Raw genomic sequence first — 20272 nt, forward strand, 5'->3', positions numbered from 1 at the left:
GGTTTGAAGTTCATGTGGTCCCTGGCTCTTTACAACCAAGATGACTCAGCATGTGTTTGTAATGGGACTAGAGTTCCCTACACATCAGTCCATGGGCTATAGCCAGCATCTATAAACCAGTGTTGCATAATCCCATGCTGCCACATTATTAGCAGGAGCAGTTCTGAGATTTCACATACCTAAGACAAAATTCGCACTCTAGGTAAGTTTGGGGTTCGTGCTTAACATACAGGAAGAGACCAAGTACAAGAGGATGAATATACAGTATACCTTAATAAGTATCCTTCTTCACCAGGTAATTTGCATCTGGCTCAAACGAAGCCCTATACCATCTGCTCTTTTCCGCATGAATATTTACAATATCTCCTCAAAATAATCATTCCTCTGACAGGTAGATATGTTTAACGAGGAAAACTGAAATATACACCTCGACCTCCCAGTTAGAGTATGACCTATAGCCTTGAAACAAGGCCAAGGTTTGTTAGCTCAGTACTACTGTAACATAAAATGATCTTATTACCATCCTGTCTAGTCAGAGCTATTTCAACTGTAGGCACATTGCCAGAATACACAAAAATGCTTCTTACCACAAAGATTCAACATACGCCGAAACAGCTTGATGTGCGAAAAAAAAAACCCCAGAAATATTTCAAAACTTTTTGCTGAATTCTGAAAACCCTTTGAGAAGAACTTTTATCTACAGTTCAGAATGAACATATAGTTTTTGTTAACATATTTATGATTTCCATGTATTACTTAATCTCAGTAAATTATTCTATACATTCTGGGCCATCCAAAAGTAGTCGACAATGGTTAAAACTGATGAACATTTCATGTTCTACACTCAAAAAACTTTTTTCTTTTTGCTGCTTTCCTGGTAAATCACACTGATTTATTGCAACAGCTATTACCCAAATATCATCTAATCAAAAAAAATACAAAAAATGTATTTACAAGTTCAGATAACAAGGCACTTTACCTCAACCTATATGTTGTTGCAAACAGTTTATATCCTTAGTATTAACAAGTAAGTAAAAAACATTAATGTTTAGTTGTCTTACATCTATGGTGGCATAAGGAACAGCATAACAAGATGCACTTTTTTGTCCAAACATCCTATCCCAACCTGTGGAGTACGGCATGTTCTCAGCCAATACCGGCTAGATAGACCAGCTTTCTCAGACTCTGAGCTATGTCTCATATCTAACAGATACAGAGCTATAAGGACGTTTTCACTTCACTTGCACCCAGAGAGAGTGGGTAAATAACGTTCAGTCTTGCTACAGTAAACACATCAATTTATCTTTCTCTTTCACAGTTCTATTTTTGAAAGAAATTGTTTAGGAAGAGAACAGTATATTTTGAGCAGTGGTTGATGGTTAGTTGCCGAAGAGAGCTACCTAAATAGTGTCTGTTTACAGCTGGCATGCACCCATGACTAAGCCACATCTACTTTATGTGATAAGAACCCAAGAACTTACATCTTCACAGGAAACATGCCATGTCATCATTTACCAACAGGCTTTGTGCTGAGTAAGCACCAGCTATCTGCAATCGTACAGTCTTCTACAGCTTCCACTCTTAAAATGTACACACACATGTACATTTGCAATGACCACCATTGAAACCATTAACTTCATACATCCCGTTCTTGCACATTATGAATGACTAGATTGTGTTGAAAACCTTTATCACATCAGATTCTTGATGGTATGATTTTATATAATCAGATTCCTTTGTCTTCACTACAAAATGACCCTGAAAATAAATAAAACTTGAATTTGCCAAGATGTAGAATTCTCATCTCAACAATTATATCACAATATTAATTTAATAGTGTCAATGGCAGAAGTATAGATTTGCACTATAGATATCTCTTTCCAATAGGTACACGTGTATGTAGCTACTCACACACGGTTAATTCTAAATATGTTCTTGTCACACATAAACAAAAAAAAGAACCCCCCCCCCCCCCCAAAAAAAAAGAAAAACTCAGCAAATACTTCAAACATGTAAGTGACCAGCATCTGTGTTATTTACAGCCTGAAGCATTTCTTTGGCCATGAGTTCTTACTTCTGGCATGCACACCATGTCAGTCTGTCTACATGTTCTCTAGCAGAATGTCAAAACTAACACCGCCTTATCTGAAAGAACATTAATGAAGTCTAACGTGTTTGACTGTGAAGGGCAGAGGTCATCTTAGTGATATAGGGCACTCAGCACTGTCTGACTGACAAACAGCCACAGTCTATTTTTAATTAAACTTTTTTTCCAGACAGCCAGAGATGATTAGTTAATGGCAGGTATTAAGAAAGATGATGGTAGCAAATTGCTTGTGTTTTTTTTTCTTTTTTCTAAAATACATGTACATCTGTAGAAGGCTATGCCAGACGTTTACTGTTGCAAGATGGCATTCTTTTATTTTATGACAAAATGAAGTTCAGCTCTGTGTGCAGTCTTGTAAAGGACAGCACTATGTTCATGGTTACACATGTGCAATTTGTGCAATTAGGTCTAACATTTGCCTCCAAACTGAAGAGTGAAGGAGCATTGACTGGGGTAATACTGCCATACAGATATTTTAGGTTATTGATGCACTATAAATCTCTGCACTGTGAGTTTGAACCTAATTAAAGTATATCAGAATTTTGTCTTTTTCAGATAGAACTGAAAACTTTTTAGCCAGTGACACTTTCCACCCACTGGACGTTACCAAAGTAATCAAATTCCATGACTTCACTTCCACCAACCACATCCAAAACAAATGATGGTCATGCTAGGTTGATTTTTTGATATGTTGTAGAGAAATGTGCAAGTGGTATGGCATGGTACCATATGTAATTTAGTTATATATTTTTGATGTTTAAGTTGACAAATTTACTGCATATATAGTCAGGAAAATCAATGCGTTCATGCAACCTATGAACTGCTCGCTTTCTTCTTGGTATTGGATTTGATTAGGCAGCACGTTTTCAAAAGCTTCTACATACCAATAAAAAAAAGTGTTGTCCTTGTTTTAATTAACATGAGCTTAAACACGGACATGAAAAACTTGAATTGGATCATATGACAAACATTACATACACAAAATTCTGATTGGAACTCTGTTTGTTACTAACACCAAGCCTGCGTGACCTCAAAACTTACGGATTAAAATGCTTTATAATGAAAATAACACTGTTCCAGTTTTGCTCCAGTTTGATTTATGATGCACTGATTCTTCTGGTAAACATCAAACACTTTGACCTCCCAGAAAATCACGCTTCTCTTCCTCAGCAAATTGAGCCAGGAAGCTTCATGGTCATGTTGACGGTCAGTTGAAGACATTTGGTGGAGAGAATGAAACTGAATTACTCACACTAAAGATTAATTCCAGAGGCTCCACCAGTCAATCAATGTCCGACAAGAAGCAACCCAAAATTTAGATGTTCACTTAGACCATGAGCAGGGCCTCCCAAATCTGCCACAAAGTCAGCCCTAATCAAATAAAAGCCTGTTTATTTTGACCTCCACAGATTTATCTACCGTCCAGCAGGCTCATTATGACTTGTAATTGGTAGTCAATGAGCTCGTCCTTTTCTAATGAATTTGTCAAGGTGATCAAGTAGCTAGGTTTATCTGTCCAGCAGGAAGTGAAATACTATACGACTTGATAATCTGTCACAAGCTAATCAACACCAGTGATGAATGGACTGTGCATAACAAAACTGTCGCCAGAGAATGAATTCCAGACATAAAGGTTGTCAACTGAGACAATGGAATGATAACAACACAAGGAGGCAAAAAATAGTTGCTATTAGTCGCATAGTTGCAATGTATAAAAGTATAAAATTTGCTTCATGTGAAAAAAAAAAGTGCACAATTTATTAAATAAAGTTCCGATGTAGATTTCTGACCTTTACAATTCACACTGTCAGGATTATCTGCCATTTCCACAGCTTTGAAACGCTTCAAAAGTTAGCAACATGTGTGTATTGCAAAATCCCATCAATTATGCAGCCCTTGCTAACGAGAGAGGTCAGTAGAATACCATGACAGATTTAATGGCAAGCCAAGTCTCCAAATCCCTCATTATCTCCCCTTTCGACCCAGATAATCACAGTTCTCTCCTCTCCAGGAAAACAGTGATTTGTCCGCAATACTTGAACAGAATCAATAAATATCATGCTCTGGCCTGCTAAACTTGACCAAGTGTGTAATTTCCCATCAATAAAGAGCCTGTAATAAAACTACCGTTTTTGACTGAGCTCAGCCAAATCTGTAAGACCATAAAAACATACAAGCGCCGACGCCAGAATATTACACAACATTAGCGACTCTAATCCATCAAAAGTTGATCCGTCTTTTTCTCATTTCAGGGGATTAATGATGCATCCCCTCAATTTTGGATAGGACAAAATCAATAGAAGTTCTGATACATTGAATAATTTGATTCAAATATGCAGAAATTATTGATGACAACTTGTTATCAAGACAGCAGTTCTTGTACACATCTATGGCATTATGATGAAATTATTCATAGCGTTTTTCTCATCTACTTGAACAATGAGAAACATCTTCAATGCAAACAGCTATAGTACTTCAAGGAAATCAAATAATGGCAAACTGGTGCATATACTACGTCTGTCCTTCACACTTTCCCTCAATGACTATAATGATCTTGGTTAATATTGTACTTCACCAAAAGGACAGCGTCTAATCTGGCATGAGAAATTAGGTCACGTCAAGAGAGACAAAAACTGCATTCAGGGAAATGGGGAGATTTTCCTCCAATCCAAATCACAAATCTGTTCTCAGCTGGATTAAGGCTTGTTACCCACTGCAACAGGAGCATATTCATGACTTGAGTCTGCAACTTTCATCTACTTGATCAATGACAGCCTTATCTGCCACAGCCAACAGTGCTCAGTAACCACCACCTGGAGGACATCTGCTCCAATATGGTGTCCTAAATCCAAATTGTTAACAATGTTTGCACTGCCTTACTCAAGTCCTTCAACCTCGGCATAAAATGTCTTTGGCAAAATAGGTGTTGAGATGTTAACTATAAATTTCTTTTCCACAGATGAAATCTTGCCATTAAAAAGGTGCTAAATGCCTCGTCCATAACAGCCGTGTATAAAACATCAATCATTCTGCAGAAAAAGCATATCATATAGATCCGCTGTTGAAAATGAGATTTCCTTTGACAACAAGTTCTACTCACCCACAAAGAGTTTCAAAAATCCTTGCGTAGGTTCCTTTCTTGTTCTTGAAGGAGAGAAGCACTTCTTCTGGTGAACCCTGCTGGACGTTCTTGAAGTTAATTGTATACATGTTCTTGGAAGTCATCCAACGGAAAATGGCCCTACAATGGCAAAATATTTCATTTGAAAAGAAGAGAGCATTATGACATCAAACAACATTTTCGCTTGCACACTATTTTTCAGGTTTGACAGTGACAAGTACTATTTATAGTCCTCAAAAAAGCAAAAAGAGTCATTCAATTTAAAAATGGTTCCATAACCAGTATTAGTTAACCAAAATGGTTAACTATAAATACTTGAAAAACCTTTACAATATCACATACATATATACACGTACTACAATTTTGATTTCTTTCCACATATTTACTTTCTACTTTACATTTAGTCATACCTTGAAGGCTTTCCCTATGGAAATTATTTCCAAGTTAACTACAGAAGACACTGAAAATGATTCAAAGACATTCTTATACATGTATCAAATAAAACAGCAGATGGAGGAGCGCATCACCTTGTCTTGTCCAGGTCAGACTGGAGTCGTGGGGCATACACCAGGTGGTAAATCAGGTCATTGAAGGTGTCATGTTCAGCACGAGCAACCTACATGAAATCAACACCTCCATTACATGTAAAACAAAATTTCAACAAAATGTCAACATCATTATCTAGCATACATAAACATAAATGTACTACAAATTACATCTGAATTAATCGTTATCAAATTTTCATTTTAATATCACTATAATCTCATCATGACACATACATTGTAACTATCAGCTTACAGACGACTTCATTCAATTATTTACTTGAATGAATGGGGTGATGCTGATCTGATGCTGTAACTATTAATGCATACATGTATTTCTGTTATGCAGTATAACAGACTTTTCTTGCAAGGAATAGGTACCAGTTTAGATCCCAGAGGAAACCTCCATCCCTCATTCTGCTGGCACTTTACCCGACCAGAAGTCACGGATGTACCATGCTCCAGGAATTGCAGCAGGCAACCACATTAGTCATGCTTGGATCTGCTGTATCCACTCAAGGGTATCCAAGACATTCGAAAAAACAGGGTACATGTTCCTGTAGCTTGGTAGGAAGTTCTTGTCTTTTTTTTTTTTAATTTCGGTTTGTCAAGAAGATAGAGATTTTAAAGAAACCCAACAATGAAAGAGAGAAAAAACAATGCCATTAAAAGCCTCAAAAAGATATTTGCTGATGCCCAACAAACAAAACGATGGTCAAATTAAGGTTCTAGAGAAAGAATACATACCTGAATGGCATGATCATCTACGAATCGGAAGTGACTGGCATCCCTGTACAAGTCAAACTTCCTGTAACGCGGGATAGAGGGCGCCGGCGGTTGTTGCTGTCGCAGAATGTTGACAGGCTGGAAATTTGACGGTGCCTGCATCCTGGAAACTTTACCTTAGCACACCAATAAATCTGAAACAAGCAAAACCAAAGATTTTCTTCAAACTTGTATTAATTAACACTCACATTTCACATGATGCTACCCTTGAATATTCACCTAGGTCTGATTCATTCCTGTATGTTCAAACTAGCTAGTTTATATACACAGCTCATGTCATCATAATTTCTTTTTTTTTTGTATATTATCATCTCATTTGCCATTTGAAAAATGTTACAACTACATGTACATTATTAGTACAGTTCACAAAAAGTGGTTCACACATGTGAATTATTAAGTAGATGCCTTGATTGAGACAGTTCGAAAACAATACATGAATTGATGAACTAGGATATAAATACTGTTACAGCAGAACATGTACATGTACACGTACAGGTACACGTACATAAAATGTTTTAACTTATCATGTATACAGGACATGTACTTGACAAACACAACTCATACATTAGCCAGAATTCAGTTGTTACATGGGTAAGCAGCACTTTCCTGGTCTGTTTTTATACCTCAAAGTGTAGCTTACATGAACTTGTATGTCTTCAATAAGGGAAGTCTGAGTACATCTGTTTATAGATGCACATGTACATCCCGGTTCATACATCCAGTACACTCCTGTTTCATCACATGTAGACCCTCATTATGAATATTCATCAGTCTATATAAGTACATTTTGACTGGCCAGCTTTTGTGGCTACTGAGGTCAGAAGAGCCTGACATTCCTTGAGTCCAGTGAGACAGTATACAGGCGTCCTTCAAAAGGTCTACTTCACCATCTGTCTGCGAACGGATCAGTTCACGTTTTTCATGTACCTGATCACTTTTGCTGATCATACACGATCACATGGCAAGTGACCATGTAGGACTCAGTAAATCCCATCAGCATATCATGCAAAGCAAATAATCACTATTAACACTTTACAGTGTATAGCAGATATTTAATCAAGGGAGTATTTAATATGATGATAAGTCAACAAAGCAATATAATTAGCAGAGGCTGTGTAAACAAAATGATCGATTTCATTCATGAAAAAATCTAAAGCGTTCTCGTTAGAACTTAGACGTTACATGTACTCAAACATGTCTGTCTTTATTCGCTATGAACTGACTTGATATATGCATGAAAACTATATAATGGCGTAAGACCATTATGAACCTGAAGAAACTTAAAGAAAGGTGATCATGTAAGTGTACATAACTACCTTATGTGGTATTACTTGATAACACATGTAATTAACTTTCAGAGAAATGCTTTCAGTCCAGATTGCACAAGGTTTTACTACCTTATACATGTACATATTATAAAATAATGTCTGTGTTTTATATGCATGAATGCAACAAAATGTTCCCTTATGTTTACACTCTAATAATCATAAACAGTTGAAATTTTTCGGAATGTATATGGACACATTATTACACCCGGTAACATTCCCTGAACATTTTCAGAATCTTAAAATTGAGGGAATGTTGCTCTTGTATTTTTTATTTGCACTAAATATCACAAAAATGTTTTCAGGCAGACTTGTGTTCAGTCGTCATACTTACAGGTAATTCCAGTCAGTACTAAGTACATGCATACTTGTGTAGAACTGGTAGCTGGAGGGTCCTGGATGGGCTTAGCACCACAATACAGCAAAACTAGCCTCCAGCCAAATCCTGTTCACTATTCATTGATTTGTTAACACCATCCCAGTTATTTTCATCATTCCTTCAGACAACATGAAAGAGGTCTACCTGCAGACAGTAAGGTGGAGTGTGCGGCACTGGCCATGCACCACAGGACTGAAGGTCACAGCGAAGTTCAAGTCAGGTTTACATCCCTATTGATACAAAATTACTGAACTGTTAAATCAAGATTTCCATAAGTGGCTCATCCAGAGTGAAATATTAATGTCATTGGTGGAAAGAGTCAGTGAAAGATGGAACTATTAAATGGATGACAAAATGTAGCCTACACGTTCATCAAGTACTTCATGTGTACTTAAACAATATTAATTACGCATTTCAACATGTCATAAGTGGTGATGCCTTCATGGTAACATCTTTACAAAATTAAAAAAATTGAAAATTGAGAAATTAAATCATTAAATGAATTATACAAACAGCACTAAGGCTTCGAAGTGTTTTGGATGCTTACTAATATGTACAAATAACATGCACCAATAGCATGTACAAAAGTAAATTAAAACACAATTTCTTGTTAATTCTTGCATGCCTTTAAAGCTTGAATAGTTACAAACATGTCATTAGCAAAAAGCACTCTGAAGTCTTATCAAATCTGTCACTTTCCTGAATGGTCTATATTTCCAAGTTGGGAAAAAATTATGTACACTCCACAAAAGTATGCACTTATAACATAAGGGGCTAAAAAAATATTAATGGCAACCAAAGCATACTGCTGCTGGCAAAGTTGAATTACAACAGATTTACTGCAGTCAGCATATTTTGCAACATACGAAACTGCATGATGGATGTACCTGTATATAAAAAACGTACAATACATGCAAACTACATGAATGGTCTATACATTTATATAGGTAAACACCAACAGCTAGAGGCTTAGTTTACACCTGCGTAAGACTGCACAACAGCCAGGTAGATGTGACGATTATCCAGCAGCTGTATCTGGGCTACCCTACTCCCTCTGCATCTGCACAGGGCATACAGTATCTCCAGCAGACTGAGGTGCTATACAGTGACCTGCTTACAGTAGTGCTGGGTTACAGATAGAGGGCCGTGAGGTGTGTCAGGTTAAGCCATGTCAGTGGGAGGATGTCAGAGTGATCCCAGTAAAACAGGATAAGGCTGTGGCTTTCACACTGAGTCAAACACATACACAAAACACTGAGCCAAACACATACATAAAACACTGGCCCAAATCTCCATTACTCATGGTCAGAAGCATTTCATGGTTTGTGAACTATGCTATCAACATTTTTAGAAAGTTTACCAGTAAATCCCTTAAAACATGACTCATGTATTTGCAGCCTAACAAAACCCTAGTGGTCTAGAGGTGAAATATCTCTGACATTAATTTCCAACGGCCCAAGTCCTCATGTGACACGATATTAATGGCAAGGATTTTTTCACACTTGTAAATACAGTGGAAATACATCTGCATTTAAGCGAGACAAAGCATTTTATAACAACCCAAATATATAAAACATCAACCTTAACACTGATGTTAGTACATGTGCAAACCAGGCCCAAAAATTTAGAATTTTTGGTAATTAATAAATATGTACACAGGCCTTCAGTGATGGAACATCCATCTTTGAATGTATTCAAAACCTAACCTCAATACATGTACTTCCATCAATTTTAAAGACAGCACCTTACCATTTACCTTCACATTTCTATTACTGTTAACAGATCTATTACCCACACTCAGGGTATGACATTAGCGGTGCCTGTACTTTGTACAGTTGGGCTGAAAATGTGACTTATCAAATGCCATTGTCAGTCATAACATTTCCACTATGCAATACGAAAAACAATTTACACCCACACTTTGTAACCATAATTGTCTGAAATTCTATTCCATAACATTTTTGGGAAATTCACCAAGCCATGCATTTCCAAAACAAATCCAATTCTAGACAAAGTTAATGTTAAAATGCAGATGATGACAATGGCCATCAATAATAGCCGTTTTTTGACAAGTCTGGTCATATCATACCTATCGGACCTGCAGTACTGAAACATTAAATATTTACCCAGCTTGTCAACACCATGATCAGACTGGCCATACACATGTGTGCCTACACCATGTTTTCCTTCACCCCTTTATATCAGTGTCTGGATAATGACAACAGCGAGGCAAACAAGTCAATAACTGGCTTCTGAACAAGTCTGAACAGAAATGACTATCCTTACATACAGTTCCACAACAGTGAATTATAGTGGTTAACTTGAAGTTTGTCAATGATCTGTAAAAACACACCTTCTGCAGCATGTAAAACTCTTAAAGTGAAAATATTTCGATGCCATCATTTAATTTCTTCTGATAAGAAACTGTTCAAACTGCAAAAAAAACTAGACTTATTAGGTATATTAATTGATCAGAATGATAGCAAAATGTGTCACTTGAAAAAGAACTACCAAAGACCTGATTCCTCGACTTTTTCACATATGAAAGAGCAAGGTTCTGAGCAATTTATGTACATGTTTAATTTGATTTTGGAGACAAATTTACATTGGTTAGATTGGCCAGTTTCGGGGCTCCATAGAAGACATCATTTCATCAGCCAACACTGAAATCTCCTTCAGAATATGCCTGAATTAACATCTTATAATTGGTTCGTGAATTACAGTAAACTTTGGGTGATCTTGGGTCTACAAACATCACAAATAGACACATTATAGTACTCACACCATATACTTTCGAAAATATAATTGGAGGGGGGTGGGGGGGAACAGTAATGGTAAGACTGAGCTACCATAGAAGTCAGGATAAAAATGAATGTGTGAGTGTTTATTCTCACAGCTGATAGCATCCTGTGACCTTTAAAAAGGCAGAGATCTGGACATCCATCCTATTTGCTGCTGACAGCCATCAACTTATCTCTAACTGTGCTACCAACAGTTTACTAAAGGGGTCCTGGAAAAAGCTGTTAGAATGCCACATCAATTAACAAATCAGACTGGCTGCAAATGAAAAGCCCCAGCAAATGTGTCCATGGATGGTGAGAAACTGTGATTTGGCAGTTTATAAGGGTCTCCCAGATACAAGCAAGTTACTGGCTGAAAGTGCACCCCCTCCTCTCTCCCCCCCCCCCCCCCCCCCGTAAAAGAAAAAAAAAAATGTCATCATTAACAGAGATATGTAATACATGTACATCCACTTTAAGTCTGAAGGTATACATGAACCAAATGGAGGCACATATTATCTTCTGGTAAAGAATGAAACAGCTGAACCCAGACACTGTACCTGTACATAAAATTACATAATCAATGTGTGTTCTCTAAATGAGAACTTCTTTGTCTATCACACACCATACCTCTGTCAAACATGGGCAAAATACATAGCATAAATCCCACGTATGCATTACTAAAGCCAGTGCATTATTTTACAGTACTACATGAAAATTGTAAGATCTTACAGTAAAGGCAGTGCACATGTATGCATGTATAACCAATCATGTAAAACTGGCCACGTATAACTGATCATGTATAACTGATCTCTACAGGTATCTACCATATATACGTGTACTACACAATCCAGTTAAAATATGTTCACTGGATTCGGTGTACTATGTTTACCAGAATTTTGATATAAAATTGTTGTATGAATTTTAAGGCTGTTATGCAAAGTGGTGATGATGACATGCAGATACACATGTTGTTATGCAAGGAATACAGCTGAAATGATTTTAATCATTTTATGAATCATTACGATTAAGAGCAGCCAATGGCCAACAGCACAGGTATTTCATCCCCATATACATATTTACATGTATGTACATATAATCTAAAGCTTAATATTCACTCTGATTTATTTCCGTCACAAACTGGAGCAATAACATGTAGTTCTGATGAGTATTGTATACATCACAAAACGCACAAACCTGATTTCTGTTGCAAGCTATGCAAATTAATTCTCTAATACTCAACGCTACATGCACATGTAGGTATACCATATCAGAAAGTGCTGCGTTCTAGGCCAAACAACCTGTCTACAGAAGATAGAACATTCGCCCTTCTGGAAATCAATGATAACACGGCCAAATTTGAAATGCTTTATGACTATCAAACCGTTTTTATAACCATATAGCATATATAACAATATATCCTATTAGATTGATTTCACATCAGACATATATGCAATGCAATCATTCCTAGCCAAAATTACTTTTTGATTGTACTCAGGCATTCTCCCGATACAAAGCATGCACTGCCACTTTTCCACGCTGCCAAAGGGCTTGGTCTGGCCACCATGCATGTGGTAACGCCAATGGCATAAACACACACAACGCAACTGTAACTGTAAATTAATGAGAACAGATGTAAGCACTGACAGAGAACATACCCCACTGCTTTAGCTGCTAGTTAGCCACAGTCTAAATGTAGCTACCTGCTTGAATACCCCCAGGGGTAGTCCAGATGGGAATAGAGCTTTGCAAAGGCAAGCACCACACCAGTCTGCACAACTACTGCAGAGTCAGCCACGCACTGATCTCAGCCTGTAAAACCTCGACCTGTAAGACGTAGGCGTCGTTGTCGTTGAAACACCAGGTCTGTCTGCCCTCATTCACCAAAGATCAGACATCCCGCCAACAAAGAAAACCATGCTGAATACATCGACCCACATCAACAGAATGATTGGGCTGAAAGTGAGACACTGATAGGGATGGTTTGTCTGGAGACAGATTTGTGTAAATCCCTATTTACTGCTCACAAATTGGTAAACCTCTCGCTCATCCTTTTCATTCCTCAAACAAATGACCGTTAAATTTTATTGCAAGTCAAGAACTCTTCAAGACCCGACATACATGTACTGTACAGGAATGCTGGGTTACAGGATTGTAAATTTGGCAAATTTGTTTTCAAAAGTGATGTGTAGATATAAAAGACATGTACATGTATAGCCATGCATAAAAAAAACTTCAGCAATTACTTTAAATCATTAATTACTTTTTATATTTATTTTCAATTAAATGATTTTATTATTTATCTACATGTAGAATCCATGGAATAGGTCTACAGGTAGCTGTAGTCACACGTATGTAACCTACTGATCACTTCATTTTCTCACTCAGCTGCAATACTGCACGTGCTTATCAAAAACTTTTTGGCAAAAAATGATCTTTTTCTCTCCTTTTTACCCACTTGTTTTATTTGTCTGGAACCACATGGATTAACTGCATATATGTACCCTGAACATGAAAATGCATGCAGATGATGACAAGCCTGTTGATGAGCCTTTTCATAATTAAAAGCAGGATGCAAGTTCTGGTGAACTTCATAAGCTAAAGAAGTTCCAAAGAATCACTGAAGTTTCCATAACAGCCCTATTTATGTGTAAAAGACCATTTAAGCTTTGTTATATGATATGCTTGTATCCTAAACATTTTACAGGTACTAGTACGCAAAATACAAAACTGAAACAAATCTTAAATCAGGCCACCTGGGCAACAACAACAGTACTATTCGGGAAATTTGGGGAAAACAAGATCTGCATTACACAAACTTTATGCACATAGACCGTTCAGTCAGGGTCTGTTGCAATAAAAGGATCCCTTTATTGAAATCCCGCAGCTGCCACCATTCTTCAAAGCCTGCGTTAACTGATGCATGTAATGTTATAGCATTCACATCATCACACAGATTGTCAGCCTAAGCAGGCCCAGCTTACTCCCTACAGTTAAACATTAGTACACGAAGTACCAACCAAGTCTGTCTGATTCCGTAACAAGCTCTGAGGGCCATGTCATGTAATCTAGCAGAGGGTTATTAAGGTTAAGTGGTTCAAGTAGAGCAAAGTTTCAGGCCATCATGACCAGGACTTGTTTCTCTACCCGTGGTCTGGTATAGATGTATGTGTAGTATCGTGTGATACAGGGTATGGTGCTTACTTTGTACATATCTAGTATGTACATGTACATGTACTTGAAGGGGCTGTCTTGCATCTTCATCAACAGATGCGCAACTGACATAATTACAAATGCACGTGTATTTTAAATTTAACCTTAACACACATCTGATTTGGATTCCAGTGTGAACATATTCTATACATTTATTGGATACACTATTCAAATCCAATGAAATCCTGTCATATTCTGAATAATACCCGTATTATTTCACACGGTCACCATTTTTATAAATGCAAATTGAATTATGAGGACTAACTGACCAGTGTAAATGTGTGTATGTATGTAAAACTGGTCTTTAAACGCTGGATTTCTGTTGTTGGTTGACAAGCGGTACTCATGAACACAATATCCCTGCATAATAACATCCTCAGTATAATGCTAACTGTAAGTCGACTCCATAATGCATACTAAAAATTTTTAATGATCAGTGAAAACTTTACAACACTTCTTCAGATTTTGGAAAACAACCAAATGTGTCAATAGTTCAACAACTCCTAGGATCTAATTAATATATTCAAAACAAGATGATTGTTCTTAGCAGAAGACAAAATGGTCAAACCTTTCCCAATACATTTCAAAACAGCCTTCCAACTACTCTTTTATCTCATGGGTGTTTTATGCCGTACTCAAGAATATTTCACTTACAAGACTGCAGCCAGCATTATGCTGGGAGAAAGCAGGGAAGAGCCCAACGAAAATCCATGACCATCCACAGGTTGCTGGAAGCTCTTGCCAATTTCTGACAGGAGCGTCAGAAATTTGGATTGGTGTGGGGGCTACTTAGTCATTAAGATGTATGTATGCTCGGACTATGCTCACATGCCAAAGACATCAGATATGACACCACACCCAGTCACATTACACTGACACCAGGCTAAACAGTCATGTTTCCTTCCTCTAACCTCTCACTGCTCAGCACCAAGCGAGGGAGCAGCAAGTACCATTTTTAAAGTCTGGTATGACCCAACCCAGGTCACAACTTTGATGTGCTAGGAGGCTATAACCACTCGGCCATGAAGGTCGCCATGCAACTTAGAAGCGTAGTTGAACATTCATACATAAATTTACTTAGTAGATCTGTTGTTAACACAGAAACCTGATTAAATACATTATACTTATACGGACTGTTTCATGAAACACCCAAATGTACATCTACATTATACATGTTAGCATACTGCAGGAGCAAAATTGTAGGTGAATTTGAACCATGCGGAATGGACACCTCACACCTGGAATGTGCCCAGGAACTAAATTCCTACATGTGCAGGTATAAATTACCTCTAACTTTATCAGCACATGTATGTGTAACTCTTAAAAAAGCTAAAACTATGCAATCAGCTCCTGAAGTGACCTTAAAAGGGATGTTTTTATAGTCCCTAAGCTTAGCCTATCCTACCATTTATAGTGTGTACCTAACCCTATTAAGCTCCTAGGTTCTGACCCACCTTTTCAATGTTACACCCACATGAAGGATGAGTACTTGTACCTGACCGACAGGTAATAAACAATTCACAATTACCATGCAAAATGATGAATAACCATGATAAGAGCCAGGTAAATTTTTCTTCTAGGTCAAGTGGTATTAATAAACAATGGCAAGTCAATCGCTGTCTTAAAGCTTTCAAAATGTTTAACACATGCTTTCTATATGTCTTCAAAGAAGTGTGAACTCCATCAGGTTTTTTGGTGCTGCGAGGACATGATTCCATTGTCACCTATAAAAGTTGTGGAATGTCAACACAAATGTGTTCAAAGTAATGTATAATGCTATTCTGGCTTTTAATACTTTCACAAAATACCAATTCTCCATTGAACTTACATGTTGTTCATGCCTGTGTCAGCTACATCAAAAGGAGTTAATTTTTACAGTTTTACTTACAATGTTGTTTCAGTGTCATGACAGAACCTACATCATAAGACTGACGTGAATTATAAAACTTAATTCATTCATCAACATCAGCCAAAGGAAATATCACTAGCTTTTGCATCCTACATGTAGACAAAGTTACAAAACACAAATCTTAAAGAAAAAAATAAACTGTGTGGAAACTAAATGAAGTGGTATAGACTACAATTTGTCATCTAATACTTCACACTTTCATAAGAAATTTGTAAATGCACCGGAACCTATTAGAATGAGCCGTTAAAGAAAGCTGTAATGCTGCATTTTACTTCCAGTCTCAGAACTGATTTACTTAAGATGCTTTGTAAACCTATGCCATGGCCAGGTATTTCTGGGGAATCCAAAAAAGCAAAGCAAAGCAAAGGTTGTGCAAACATATATGTATCTGTAGATGGAATTAATAAAATACAACATATTGAACAACAGTAACAAGCAAATGACACAATGATGTCTTGGCTAGTGTTTCTGCAGCATGATATTTTAGATATGCCTGAGTAACCGACCCTACCTGCTAGTGCGACCGGATGGCCAGCCCTGGGTATGTATGTGTACTACAATAGGCGCCCTGAGGTATGTCAGAGTATGAAGTGTTAGTAAATCCGGGATAGATATAACCTTAGTGAGTCAGAGAGAGCTGGGGTCAGAGAGGGGGTGGTTAAACAACGCCGCAACCTGTTTGCCACACAGGGGCATTCAAAAGGAGGCGAATGCCTGGCCAGACAACACATAACACACACCCAGTTAAGGCTTCCACCCTGCCATACAGCCATTTCAAAGGCAGGGTTAATCATTCACTGTGGCTCAAACATGCTGAGTTGACAGGTGGTTGGTTTATGAACTGCTTACAGGACCAAACATTTACTCTGTAGGTAGTACATCTGGGAAATGAGTGAAGACATCGGGAACACCAATGTGATTTCATTACTTGTGGGCACTCATCAGATGTGGCATCCTACAGGTGTTTCACTTATACAGGAACAAATACTCTGTAAAGTCATTCAAATGATCACACATGCAATTCTCCCCATTTGATCACAGACACCGTCCCCCTGATAGGCAGCCAGGCCTTGAGTCTGCTATACTAAGGGGTTAGTAATACAAACATGTAGTGTTACTTGCCCATAACAACTATCATCGCTGCCAGTCTTAGAGGTTGAAGACACAAATCTTTCCCATCAAATTCTATATTTAAAGTCATCATTTCAAGCTGTTTCAAAATTTTTTTCACTTTTGCCTTTTCTGTTTCTGGTGTTTCAAAAGTTTTATGCAATTTTCATGTGACAATACTTGCTGCTTTCACTTTGACTTAAAGTGATCTCTAACAAGAAGATCAACACTTAAAATTCAGAGAAATGCTTTAAATCAATCAGGTCTTATCATGTTTTTATCAATCCCAATGTTTACACAGCCATATGAGGCAACACTTCAGCCTGATATCTCTTTAGCAAGTATTTACATAAACTTGGGTTTCCATGGAGACAGAAATGATGTGATGCGATTTTCATGTTGTCGTTGTATTGTATTTGTTCTGGAGACTCTCGCAAAGCAGTTACGCTTTAGTTTCGGATATCAAGAAGCCTGAGCTAGCATCATTCCCTTCATGCTGTGAGCTAAAATAGCCGGACTATTTTTGCATTTTATTAATAACACTCTTTCCACAGGGAGCTACACCTGCTTTTTTTACAAAACACCTGTAAACAATTTTGTAATAAAATCTTGTATTACCTTCCAAGATCTAGTACTGATTACAAGTGCAAAGGTCAGAATGTATTGTACTGGGTTATTCTTAAACTAATTGCAGATGGTTAAGTGTGTATGCCACTTAACAGAATACAGGCGGTATACATGTACCTGTAGGTTCTGTATACAAGCACTCTTTCAGAACAGAAAGTTCCCTTGTTTAACTCACAACAACTTAAAAAGAGAGTAATGCAGAAATTTCAAGAATACATAAATTCTAAAAACAGTTGAGCATGTACTCCACAAAAGACACCATGAATTTCAATTTATATCTACATGCACTATCAACACATTAGAATGTATCAAAAGTTACTTTTTACAACTGGTGCATGATAGCAAGTTCCAAGGACTTAGAACACAACATTTGTGATATCCGTACACTTTGCTGCATACTGCTTAAAAACGTCTAATGTTAAATTGCTAAGGGGAGTTTATACATGTACTTATCATAGGCAGAATTCCCTTCATTTCCGTTCATAAGCATTTCCCTTCACCAGAGATTTGCCACTCCTAATTCACCAATTCACCACTTCCTGTCTGGCGTAAAACTGATAAATCCAGCCACATTTCGCTACAGATCCACACGTGCTATTTGGGGCTAGCAAGCTTCAGTTCACACTAAATTTCTGAGGAGTAATAAAACCTTTGTGACATATTACACTTATTCTGTACAACTTTTCCTGTTATGAATTTATACATACTTTAAACTGTTCACAAAAGCAAAGCTCTCCTGTAGAGTACAGTACTGGTACTGGAACATGTGGAAATGTGAGAAATACACTAGCAAGAAAACAATAGCCCTGCCATCCACATGTAAATGTGCATAAATACACTAGCAAGAAAACAATAGCCCTGTCATCCACATGTAAATGTGCATAAATACGCTAGCAAGAAAACCATAGTCCCATCATCCACATTTAAATGTGCATAAATACACTGCCAAGAAAACAACAGTCCTGTCATCCACATGTAAATGTGCATAAATACACTGCCAAGAAAACCATAGTTCTCTCGTCCACATGTAAATGTGCATAAATACACTGTCCAGAAAACAATAGTCCTGTCATCCACATGTAAATGTGCATAAATACACTGCCAAGAAAACCATAGTCCCATTATCCACATGTAAATGTGCATAAATACACTGTCCAGAAAACAATAGTCCTTTGATCCACATGTAAATGTGCATAAATACATTGCTAAGAAAACAACAGTCCTGTCATCCACATGTAAATGTGCATAAATACACTGCCAAGAAAACAACCGTCCTGTCATCCACATGTAAATGTGCATAAATACACTGCCAAGAAAACCACAGTCCTGTCGTCCACATGTAAATGTGCATAAATACACTGCCAAGAAAACCATAGTCCCGTTATCCACATGTAAATGTGCATAAATACACTGCCAAGAAAACCATAGTCCCGTTATCCACATGTAAATGTGCATAAATACACTGTCCAGAAAACAATAGTCCTTTGATCCACATGTAAATGTGCATAAATACATTGCTAAGAAAACAACAGTCCTGTCATCCACATGTAAATGTGCATAAATACACTGCCAAGAAAACCATAGTTCTCTCGTCCACATGTAAATGTGCATAAATACACTGCCAAGAAAACCATAGTCCCGTTATCCACATGTAAATGTGCATAAATACACTGTCCAGAAAACAATAGTCCTGTCATCCACATGTAAATATGCATAAATACACTGCCAAGAAAACAATAGTCCTGTCATCCACATGTAAATGTGCATAAATACACTGTCCAGAAAACAATAGTCCTGTCATCCACATGTAAATGTGCATACATGTCCATACAAGTACCCTAATTCTTCAACCTTTTTAACCACCACTATGCAGTGTTCACTAAAAGGACAATGATATTTTGTATAAAACTCCACATAGTGGATGATTACTTTCCCCATCACACAGACTGTACATGTGTGTGCTCTAGGAGTTGTACCAGCTGTGGTGGTGTAGTGGATGTGTCTTGCCATTGGAAGCAGTACAGCCATGGTTGAACCACTTTTCATCCAAAAACAAAAGAAAACTGTAAAAACCCAGTTAAAAAAAATTCAATAAATCGAAAGTCAAACCAATTTAATGGTGATCAACAAAATGAAGGCCCATGCACATATATGCACTGTGGACTGTTCAGCACATAAAACTACAATTGATCTATATGAAGAAGAAAGACCCTGTAAAACGATTTCAGGGCATCTCCAGCCGTCTAGCATCCCAAAGATTCTGGAGCCTAGACGGGCCCCTGGACCCTTGCCTTTAGTGCGATGGTCGCAGCACTTTCAAATTGTTTCTGCCGTGCTTGATATGCATAGTAACCTGTAGATCCGAGGTTCAAT

At 37.5% G+C, this 20272-nt stretch overlaps 1 protein-coding gene across 1 annotated transcript in view; it reads right to left on the minus strand.

The window, feature by feature from the left end:
• The window catches only part of LOC135467520 (uncharacterized), a 53102-nt gene that overhangs the window by 23497 nt on the left and 9333 nt on the right, over positions 1-20272 (minus strand). Inside the window, 3 exon segments of the mRNA XM_064745292.1 lie at positions 5208-5348; positions 5756-5844; positions 6518-6690. Of these exon segments, the coding sequence (XP_064601362.1) occupies positions 5208-5348; positions 5756-5844; positions 6518-6658 (371 nt within the window). The 5' untranslated portion in view covers positions 6659-6690.

This window comes from Liolophura sinensis, chromosome 6, assembly GCF_032854445.1.
Source record: "Liolophura sinensis isolate JHLJ2023 chromosome 6, CUHK_Ljap_v2, whole genome shotgun sequence".
Taxonomy (NCBI): domain Eukaryota; kingdom Metazoa; phylum Mollusca; class Polyplacophora; order Chitonida; family Chitonidae; genus Liolophura; species Liolophura sinensis.